The 12,091-nt window shown below is 38.7% G+C and overlaps 1 protein-coding gene across 1 annotated transcript in view; it reads right to left on the bottom strand.

Moving 5' to 3' along the window:
* The window catches only part of SLC16A10 (solute carrier family 16 member 10), a 140,317-nt gene that overhangs the window by 47,857 nt on the left and 80,369 nt on the right, over positions 1 to 12,091 (bottom strand). Inside the window, exon 2 of the mRNA XM_054492240.2 lies at positions 2,590 to 2,734. Coding sequence (XP_054348215.1) covers positions 2,590 to 2,734 — 145 coding nt within the window. The remainder of the gene's footprint in view (positions 1 to 2,589; positions 2,735 to 12,091) is intronic.

The raw sequence follows: 12,091 nt of genomic DNA, 5'->3' as shown, positions 1-12,091 counted from the left end.
CAGTTCCTGTACAGTGGTACCACTGTACTGTAATGCTCTCAGCTGGAAAACCACAGAGCTTCTCCCTCCTACAGAGTGAAGTATATGAGCTTTGTGATGGTATTTTCACTACTGCTGAACCCTTTTCACTTCCAGGTTTTCCCTTCAGTAACACATGGTTCCAGTTTGTGATGCTTGGCAGCCGAATAAGTGCAATGTAAATGAGTAAGGCTGTCGGATACCAATCATATGTGCAAAAAGGATTCAGAGAAGGCACATGGGTGTGATTGACCTAAGTTGTTGGAGAAGGTTTTCCTCAGAAGGCAGAACTGGAACTAGAGGAAAAATGGACCTGCCACTCGACACTCAGAATCTATACCACATTTCCCCTTGCTCCTGTATCTTGCTCTCAAGTTTCAGTAGCCTTTGATCAGCAAGCTAAATAATGAAATTTATAGAATATATGAGAATATTACATGTAGTAAGGGAATTTTGGTTTCAATAAATTTTGTTTCACTTAGAGGGTAGAGAAAGAGAGACAGAACTGGGTCACATCAAAATATATGTCATAATTTTTATTGCTCAGTGGTCAGAAAAATTTGAAAAACATTGCTTTGTATGTGTGTTTTGTTAACAAACTAGGTAGTAGATTACATAAGTTATCTACCTCTCAGTCCCCTCTCTACCACAACTAGAGTTGTAATACATTCGGCAAGTGGTAGAGCCACAAGCACTGACAATAGGTACCTGGAAGCTTCCAGATCAAAGAAGCTATCTGATGAGGTATTAATAACATTAATTACATTAATAATAATGTAAATATTATGTTGCTGCTAAAATAAATCATCTCATGGAATTACCTACACAGAATCTTATTCCAAACAAAGCTTTTTTCCTTTAAAAAACAATTTTAGAAGAAAAAACCCATAAAGGTACTTTAAAGACAAAATATCTATTTTCTACAAAGAAATAAATATAATTTTCAAAAATCCAAATAGAATTTCTAAATTAGATGGAAGAAAATATGAAAGAATGAGGCTCACTTTAGAGTTGAGGAAGCGATGTGTGTTGGGGGGTGGGGGGCAGCAATGAGTAAAACCAAGGATTCTGTTGATTAAATATTTAAAAATAAAAAGTCAAATGTAAATTTGACTTATTTTTCCTTAATGACCACATTAACGCTTTTCAACTAAAGCAGCATAAAGACAGCTAGGGACAGGAAAGAGGCAGGAAATGAAGATAAACCACTAAAGTAGAGACAAAGGATGGAAATTATCTTAAGAGGTTTTCTTCTTAATCACCTCCTGTTAGCCAGAGCTACATATTAAATCAGTGTTTGTCTAACTGAAGATTATTCTACCAATGCAAGGGACTTACAAGGAGAACTAGAGCTGCAGGGAGAGGTGTTCCATGCAGTTATGTGCCCATCCGCTCCTTACAGTTAGTCCCTCTTCAGTGCACTGCGTCTTTTCTTCTAATACAGGAATCCCCAATCTTTTTGGCACCAGAGACCAGTTTCAGGAAGAATTTTTCCATATGGATGGTGCCGGGGGAGAGTGGTTAGGGATGATTCAAGTGCATTACATTTATTGTGCACTTTATTTCTATTAATATTACATTGTAATATATAATGAAATAATTATACAACTCGTCATAATGTAGAATCAGTGGGAGTCCTGGGCTTGTTTTCCTAAAACTAGACGGTCACATCTGGGTGTGACAGGAGAAAGTGACAGATCATCAGGCATTTAGATTCTCATAAGGGGAGTGCAACCTGGATCCCTCATATGTACAGTTCACAATAGGGTTTGCACTCCTAGGAGAATCTAATGCTGCCACTGATCTGACAGGAGGTGGAGCTCAGGTGGTAATGCAAGTAATGGGGAGCAGCTATAAATATAGAGGAAACTTTGCTTACTCACCCACAGCTCACCTCCTGCTGTGCAGCCCAATTCCTAACAGGCCATGGACCCATACCAGTCTGTGGCACAGGGGTTGGGGATCCTTATTCTAATAGACACAGGAGAAGTACATTGACATTAAGTTTTATTTTAAGGTACATTGGACCACTTCATTTTGCCATGATATTTTAAAATGTTAGCATGTTCTTTTTTTAAAGAACAGACAGGAATTCTCTACCTGAGTTGGAATAAATGGCAAAGTTTTGGTCTCATTAATAAAAATATTTCATATCAAGCCTATGAACAGCTACTTTAAAACACCACTTATTGTAACCCATGGGCCTCAGACTGAACTGACCTTAAACTAAGGCTGCTGTTTTAGATAACTCATTGTTATAACTTGAGTGCCATTAGGATTTTTATGTGAATAGAAGAAAAAGATAAGGAGAAACATTTTTCCATGCACCAAGAAACACATATATCCTGATTGATGTCTAAGTCTTAGGCATTACAAGAAAAAAAAAAGCACTCAAATTCTCAAGCTCTGATTTGCTGCTATGGATAACAGTTTGTTTTATAAGTCATACTGCTTAAAGTTTTAAGAAATGAAAAGGAGGATCTTTGCTTGTAAATAGCAGAGTTTCTGAAAGTAAAACTTTAAGGTATCTAACAGTTTTTAAAAAGCAACATGAAAAAACCAAGTCCTTACCTTACAAAAGAACTGGACATGAGCCCAACAAATCCAACAGCAGCACCCATGACAGCTGTTTTCCGACAACCAAATAGGTCTGTGAAGACGCTGACTATTGGGCAGCAAAAGAAAATCATCCCCATGGAGAGAGAACCTACCCATGCTGTAAAAGAGGGGAAAGGGTCGGGGAAATTATGACATGGTAAGTTATATTTGTATTTATTCCACTGATATAATACACATTTAGAAAAATTTTATTTTTAGTTTTTTTGAGTATAGTGCCTAAGCTTAGTTCTTTTGCCATGGAAATTGACTCATACACTAGTAGAATATTTGCTGACCTGGATAATAGTTACTGGGTATTTATTTTATAATTATTTATAAAACCATAGATATGTTTAATCTTCTTTTCTGAAGGTATGTTATATTTCACAATAAAAAATTGAGAATCAGAGGTCAGATTCCGTAAAAACCCAAAAATGAAAACCAACAAGAAAGAAATATTAAATACAAATAATCATAATTCTGTGCCAAAGAAATGAGTAATCTGACTTCACTGAGGAAATCAAGTCTGTAAGTCCTTCTAAAATATATAATAAACTAATGGAACCCAAGTGAAAACGGGCTGTGGAAAAAACAGACATGAGTCATATTCCCAGCTCTACAACTACAACGTATTCTTGGTCAAGTTACTTCCCCTCTGAATGAGTTTTCTTATCTTGAAAATGGATCAAACACATACCTTTCTAGAATTATTAAAGATCAGAGAAAGTGTATTTAAACCTCAGTATCTGGCACATATGCACTTAATAATTTAGAGTTTTAACACTGATGATGACAACAAATTGTCTTGGTAGATGACCCTGCAGCTCTATGCAGCTCTGGAAGTCTCCTAGTATACTACTCTATTTTCTTAGCAAAGGAAGTTAAGCCCTATGCAAATGATCATCATTTCTAGTAATGAATTTCATATTAAGTCCAAATGAAACTTTACCACACTAATAATTTAATTTTTTGCCTTTTTTTTTTTTTTTTTTTTTTTTGAGAAAAGGTTTCGCTCCACTGCCCAGGCTGGAGTGCAGTGGTGCAATCTCAGCTCACTGTGATCTCAACAGCCCAGGCTCAAGCAAATTTCCCACCTCAATCTTCTGAGTAGCTGGAACCACAGGTGTGCACCACCATACCTGGCTAATTTTTGTATTTTTGGTAGAAAGAAGGTTTTGCCAGGTTGCCCAGGCTGGTCTTGAACTCCTGGGTTCAAGCGATCATCCACCTTGAGCCCAGAAATTTTTTGCCTTCTTACATTTTAAAGTATTATGAAAATTATATGTATTTTAGTCAGTCATATTTCTTTTGTGTGTGTTTCTTTTGTACAGACAGGGTCTCACTTTGCTACTCAAGCTGGTCTTGAACTCCTGGCTTCCAGCAATCCTCCCACCTCGGCCTCTAAAATGCTGGGATTGCAGGCGTGAGCCATGGCCCAATCAGTAAGCCATATTTCTATTTTCTTTCTTCCCTCACCAGAAAGAAGACTATAATCTTAAAACACAATGAAGAGACTGTGTAAACACTGTCATCTTGACTCAGATGGTGGTGACAGGGATTCAAAAGTAGACAGTAGGAAGGAGCTGATTGGCCAAATATATTAGCACAATCCAACCAAGACATGCAGAGCCTTACAATATGGAGAGCTTGAGATAGGTTAAATTTTCTTTTTTTAATGAGACAGGGTCTCGCTGTGTCACCCAGGCTGGAGTGCGGTGACGCAATGTTTGCTCACTGCAACCTCTGCCTTCTGGGCTCAAGCCATCCTCCCACCTAAGCCTCCTGAGCAGCTGGGACTACAGGTGTGTGCCACCACACCAGCTAATTTTAGTATCTTTTGTAGAGACAAGGTTTCACCATGTTGCCCACGCTGGTCTCAAACTCCTGGGCTTGTGATTAGCCCACCCTGGTCTCCCAAATTGCTGGCATTACAGGCATGAGTCACCACACCCAGCCTAGTAAGAATCTGTTAGTCTACTATCCTATACAAAAATTTTACTAATCTCTAATAATTTAATTTCATTCAAAAAAGTTCAGACTTCTATGGTGTTTAAGAAACGATCTAGGCTGGGTGCAGTGGCTCACATCTGTAATCCTAGCACTTTGGGAGGCCGAGGCGGGCTGATCACCTGAGGTCAGGAGTTCCAGACCAGCCTGGCCAACATGGTGAAACCCCATCTCTACTAAAATACAAAAATTAGCCAGGCGTGGTGGTGGGTGCCTGTAATCCCAGCTACTCGGGAGGCTGAGATGGGAGAGTCACTTGAACCCAGGAGATCGTGGTTGCAGTGAGCCGAGATCGCGCCACTGCACACTCCAGCCTGGGCAGCTGAGCGAGATTCTTTCTCAAAAAAAGAAAGAATCTAATATAAATACTAGGCAGGCTAGAAGAAAATATCCTAACATCTACTTTTATTTTTTATTTATTTTTTACAGCAAACATTGCCTGACAACTAACATCTACTTTTAGATAAAAGCAACTTTTATAATTAAGGGGCCAACACTAAATATTAGACCACATCAAGAAAATCCAAGAGCATATCCTTATATTGCATATACTGCTTATATGAGTGAAGATATTTTCAAGAAAAAAGACCTTGGCTGGACATGGTGGCTCACACCTGTAATCCCAGCACTTTGGGAGGTCAAGGCAGGCAGATCACCTGAGGTCAGGATCAAGACCAGCCTGGCCAACATGCAGAAACCTCGTCTCTACTAAAAATACAAAAATTAGCCGCCCGTGTTGGCTCATGCCTGTAATCCCAGCTACTCAGGAGGCTGAGGCACAAAAATTGCTTGAACCTGGCAGGTGGAGGCTGCAGTTAGCTGAGGTCATCCTACTGTACTCCAACCTGGGGGACAGAGTGAGATTCTGTCTCAAAAAAAAAAAAAAGAAAGAAAGAAAGAAAAGAAAAGAAAACAAAACAAAAAAACCCTTGCACAAGTTTCTGTGAATTACTGTGGATTTCAACCTACTTCTATACCAAATATTAAAAATTACAGATTTATGCGTCTATTGAATAAGCACGAACAGGATATAATCTACAGCCTCTTGTCTTGACTGTCTTCTTAAAATTTATTCAGTGGGGAAAAATTTTCCCTTGACACTAGATGACCACTTCAGCAGGCCCATTTGATTCTTTTGGTCAATGTTAAAGAAAGGCTTATGGTCACTGCAGGTAACAAACCAACCTTCACTAGGTAATCAAATCTTTTCCCCAGCCCCAGGGAACCTGGGAAGGGATTGAAATCAGCTGCTTTTCTTCTCTTCCGCGACTTTTCGCCATCCCTAGCTGTTGGATCTTTCCAAGGTAGGCATGGGAGACAGGGAGGCTGGGGAAGGAAGGCAAGGAGATTCCAACACGAGTCTTCCTGCCAAAACACCTGTCTGCTGATGTTTGAAGCTAATTCTTTTTTCTCAGATGCACTTTCATGGGTTATTCAGAGTCTCACCTCAGAGTTCCTTCCTGGCCATAGCTCCATTGACTTGGATAATTCATTCTTCTCCTGGCTTTTTGGCTGTCATTCAAAAGACTCACCGTTGGAACCTCACTGCCCTTTCAGGCATCTATTTGGACAGGAGTCAAATTCCAGGCTACCCCTCTCCTCCACTAGGCCCATCTCTAATCTGCAGGAAATACATTTCCTTTGCCCTGACAAAGGCTGGAGTGTAGGCAAATTCAACACAGACACCATTACAGTATAGCTCTTTCTGTGGGAACAGTAAGCCAGCCACAGTTCTCTCCTTGTTGGGTGTCTCGGAGAGTCAGACCCTGGTCCTCTGTTCCCCGCAACTGGGGGGAATCCTTTAAATCTCTTAAGTCATCCCTCTCAAGCCCTTCTCACTCGATACCAAGTGAGAGAACAAGGAGAGATATCAAGTAAGAGAACAAGTGAGAGTAACCTCCACTTATACCATGGTGGAGGGGACACAGCACCGTTTTCTCAAGAGTCCTCATAAAATGCTATTCCTGACCCATAGTGTCCTTCTTAACGGGTTTTAGAGCCTTTAACTGGTTTGAAAACCTACTTTAAAAACCCACATAAAATATCTCACTTTTGAAATTCACACTGTTGTACTGAAGTGCCTAAAATGAAATTCCAATAGATTTTGTTACAATAATAATTGGCAATAGATGAAGTTAGGTCTGTCTTCTGATCAAATTCAAGAATAAATTAATGATTGGATTAGTTATCACCTGCTATTGCACACTCACAACATTTCTAGTTTTGTCAAGTTTTAACATGGCATCTAAATAATCCAAGGGCTTATGACCTATGATATATATGCCACAAAAATAAAATGGACTGTTGTTCTCTTTCACCCCTTCCAAGTCTGACTATTACTGCTATTATAATAATAAAGACTCAATAGAGCTAGCTGTTGTGCTGATAATATATTTGTTGTGCTCAGAAGACTATTTCATTTAATCCCCAAAATTCTATAATGTAGTACTTCTATTAAGTTTGTTTAACAATTGAGAAACTGAAGTACATAGCTACTATAATATATCCAGCATGGTAAAATTTTTATCTTAAAAATGCAATCGGCTGGGTGTGTTGGCTCACACCTGTAATCCCAGCACCTTGGGAGCCCGAGGTGGGTGGATCACCTGAGGTCAGGAGTTCGAGACCAGCCTGGCCAACAGGGCGAAACCCCGTCTCTACTAAAAATACAAAAATTAGCTGGGTGTGGTGGCGGGCGCCTGTAATCCCAGCTATTCGGGAGGCTGAGTAATGAGAATGGCTTGAATCTGGAAGGTGGAGGTTCCAGTGAGCTGAGATTGTGCCACTGCACTCCAGCCTGGGCAACAGAGTAAGACTCTGTCTCAGAAAAAAAAAAAAAAAGTGCAAACTAGACCAGGAACAGTGGCTCATAGGTATAATCCCAGCACTTTGGGAGGCTGAGGTAGGAGGATTACTTGAAGCCAGGAGTTCAAGCCCAGCCTGGGCAACAAAGCAAGACCCCATCTCTACAAAAAAAAAAATACTTTAAAAACTAGCTGGGCATGGCAGCACACAACAGTACTCCCAGATTCTTGGGAGGGTGAGATAGGAGGCTCCCTGGAGCCCAGGAGTTTGAGGCTGCAGTAAGGTATGATCGTGCCACTGCACTCCCGCCTGGGCAACAGAGCAAGACCTTGTCTCTCTCTCTCTGTCTCTTTCTTTCTCTCTCTCTCTCTCACATACACACATACACACACACACTAAATAAATAAATAAATAAATAAATAAATAGCAATCGAGCACTAGTCCCTCTATGTCCTTCTACAAAACACCCACAGAGGACTTCGTAATATATATTTTCCCCCCGAGGATCTCTCCTCGAAAGTTAACAGTCTATTTGCAAACCAAAGCATGCCCCCACAGAACTCTCCACAGGGTCATCTCAGAACTCATGCCCACTAGGAGGGCATGTTGAAAGCACACCCACATGGCCACTTTTACAACTTACTTCTGCCCAAGAAGGTGCCAGCTCAGATACTTGCCCAGTAGCAGAGGGACCCTTGCCCTTGCTCATTTTCTCCCCTACCTTATAAAAACACCCACTACTTTTTGCTCCAAAGGTGAAGTGGCACATTTAAAGGCAGGATGCTTTGTGCCTCTTCCCCTAAGCTGGTTTTGAAATAAATACACTTCTTTGTATCAGAATTTGCTCTTGTTAATTGGACTCTACATGAAGTGACCAACTAACCTGCTTTTCAGTTACACTATTAAAATTTTAGTATTCTTTAATGTTCTAGGCTCTATCCTAGGCTGTTGGGAATATAAAAACAAATAAGAGATTTCTCTACCTTCCAATAATTTTCAGTCTAGTAACATATGCAAAAGTGGTTCGATCAGAACACCAGATAGAATGTCCTGTGTCTTAAGAGACATAGATGCCAAAAATGTACAAGACGTGCTTGTATAACTCTTATTTGAATACGTGTGTATGTTTGACATCAGAGAGACACACCCAAGAAGCCATGTTAAGAAATCTTTCTACAGAAAAATACCAGGAAGCTTTTCAATTTCCCTATCCAGACTCTATTTGTTTCCTACTCCATTCTGAGAAAAAATCCCAAGGCTCTAAATGTATGACAAAAGCAGGATGCAAATCACTCAAAGTGGTTAGGTTTAATATTTAAGAAGATTCTCCTGCATGCCAAATAAAGCAAAGGTGTTGTAATTATGCAGATGTAAATGACTGCAAGGGCAAAGTGTTTACAAATGAAACACTTTACCCAAATACCCAAAGGGAAGATTTATTGTAGTTAAAGGTTGATGAATAGTTTTTTGCCCTTTGGTAGCTCCAACCTGCATTTCCGCTCCATCTTGGCCTCTTTCAAGGTATCTATGCTCTGTAATAACCAATATTGGTCTAACAGCCTTAAATTATGTAAAATAAACATATGCAAATATACATATATTTGCTAATCAACTTCTGTTTATGGCATTGGAATAAAGTGGTCATGCAAACCCTACTACAGATAACTATTATTAAATCTGGGCTAAACAAAACTATTTAAACATAGTGGAAAATATCCGAAAAACTGATAGAAATTGGGGGAGAGTTTGAAAAGCTACAGTTGCAAGAAGAATTACAAAGCTGTGGGCTTTCTAGAGGGCCAATAAAATGTGCAGATGCTTGGTAGACTGAACAGAAGCCAGAATAAAGAAAGGCAGCATCCGAAAGTTATAAGAACTAAGCAGAGATATCAGCTGCCGCACACCACAGTGAGACAGGATTTGCAACGTGAGCTCCGGCAAGCTATCTGCTAGGAACAAAAACTCAATAATCCTTGGATTAACACAGTAGAATCAGAGTTATTTCAAAATATTCTCTACATGTTCAAGTTTCAACCGAAAATTATGAGGCATGCAAACAAACAGGCAATCAATAAAAACAGACTCTGAAGGGCTCAGCCATTGAATTTAGCAAACAAGATTTCAAAGTTTCTATTATAAATATGTTAGATGAATTAGAAAATAATATTTTTCAAAGAATTTAAGATATGAAGTGATCTTACTTACTGAAGAGATAGGGGATCTCAAAAACAAAATGTAAACTATGAAAAAAGAGAAAATTCTAGAGATGAAAAGTATGTATCTAAAGATTGGGTAATTTCTATCTTCAAAGTTCCCAGACCTTTCTTATCTTCCATCTCCAATCTGCTAAGCAAACCTATTGAATGCATTTTCCAGTCATACTTTTGAAGTATATTGGTATCTTTCCTCTGTAATAACTCAGTATCAGTCTAATAGCATAAATTATATAACATAATAATATGCAAAACAGATATTAAAATGCAAAATATTATTTACCGAAGTCCCAGTAATTCCTGGGGCATGAAACTGTCTGGAAACTATACAAAAATTCAGGAGTGGATAGACTGTACTCTTGCCTTGACCATTTTATTGCCATCCTAAAGGTTATTTGGTAGTCATATTTCACTTAAGAGTGGCTTTAAAAATATTTGCTAATCAACCTCTGTTTATGGCATTGGAATAAAGTGGTCATGCAAACCCTACTACAGATAACTACTGAATGCATTTTTTCAGTCATACTTTTGAAGGATGAAGTATTGGAGGTAGAAATTACCCAATATAAAGAAATTACCCAATCTAAAGACAGCGGGCCTTTGTTCACATTGCAAATCCTGTCTCACGGTGAGAGAATAATATTAAACAAAATTAACTAAGTCTTAGAGACCTATGGATCTCTAGGAAAAAATGTGGGTCATTTTGAAGAAATAATGGGGCTGGGTACAGTGGCTCATGCTTATATTCCCAGCACTTTGGGAGGCCAAGGCAGGAGGATCACTTGAGCCCAGATATTCGAGATCAGCCTGAGCAAAATAGTGAGACCTCATCCTTACAGGAAAAAAAAAAAAAAGGCTAGGTGTGATAGCATGCACCACCTGTGGTCCCAACTACTCAGGAAGCTGAGGGGAGGATCACTTGAGCCTGGGAGGTTGAGGCTTCAGTGAGCTACGATTGTGCCACTGCACTCCAGCCTGGATGACAGAGGAAGACACTGTAAAAAGCAAACAAACAAATAAAAAGAACAGCCCAAAATAAAAGTTGCAAATTGTGTGAAAAACTTTAACTTATAGATCCAAGAAGTTCAAAGACCCCCCCAGCAAGATAAACACTAAGAAAACAATTCCTAAGCTCATCACAGTCAAACTGCTGAATGCCAAAAAGAAAATTTTGAAAGCAGAGAAAAATAATATATTATATCTAGAGAGAACAACGATATCATTAACAGGTGGCCTCTTGTAAATAATAAGGGACAGAAGACACTGGAACTTTCATATTGATAGTGCTGAAGGTGGGGGAAAATAATCAAGAATTCTATATCCAGCCTTTTGAACTAGCCTTCAAAAATGAAGGCAAAATAAAGATTTCTTTAAATGGAGAGAATCTGTCACTAGGAAATTTACACTACAAGAATGTTAAATAAAGTTCTTCAGGCTGAAGAGAAATGACACCACTGGCAACTTGGGTCCAAAGGAAGGATTAACACACACACACACACACACACACACACACACACTTTTCCTCATAATTTCTTTACAAAGATAACTTTAAATTACTGTTTAAACAAAAACTATAACACTATATATAGATGTTATAATAAATAAATATGTGAAAAAACAGCATTAAAGATGGATGTAAATGGGTATATACTGTTATAAGGCTCCTATATTTTACCTGAATTCTGTATTAACTTAAAATAGATTGGAATGACTTAAAGATGCACATTGTAATACTCAAAGAAAGCACTAAAAAATTATGCACAGAGATATAGCTAGAAAGCCAATCAAGGAATTAAAATTGATTACTAAAAATTATTTGATTAATGAAAAGGCAGGCAGAAAAGAAGGAACAGAAAAACAAAAGGTAGATGAGACAAAAAGAAAACAAATAGCAAAATGGCAGACCTAAATGATATGGCCATATCAATTATTACATTAAATAAAAATTGACCTAAATGTCATTAAATTTAAAAATACCTAAATTGATATGGTCATATCATTTTTTTTTTTTGAGATGGAGTCTTGCTCTGTCACCCAAGCTGGAGTGCAGTGGCATGATCTCAACTCACCGCAACCTCCGCCTCCTGGGTTCAAGTGATCCTCTTGCCTCAGCCTCTCGAGTAGCTGGGTTTACAGGCACATTCCACCGCACCCGGCTAATTTTTGTATTTTTAATAGAGATGGGATTTCACCATGTTGGCCAGGCCGCTCTTGAACTCCTGACCTCAAGTGATCCGCCCACCTCACCCTCCCGAAGTGCTGGGATTACAGGCATGAGCCACCATGCCTGTCCTCAATTTTTACATTAAATAAAAATAGACTAAAGACTTTAATCAAATGGCAAAGATTGTCTGACTGGATAAAGACATAAGAACTAATTATATCCTGTTTAGAGATACATTTTAAATTCAAAGGCAAATAAGTTAAAAATAAAAAGATGGAAAAAGATA

This window comes from Pongo pygmaeus, chromosome 5 (assembly GCF_028885625.2).
Source record: "Pongo pygmaeus isolate AG05252 chromosome 5, NHGRI_mPonPyg2-v2.0_pri, whole genome shotgun sequence".
In the NCBI taxonomy this organism is placed as follows: domain Eukaryota; kingdom Metazoa; phylum Chordata; class Mammalia; order Primates; family Hominidae; genus Pongo; species Pongo pygmaeus.
The sequence above is the reverse complement of the archived record's forward strand: the minus strand, read 5'-3'. Positions and strand labels throughout refer to the sequence as shown.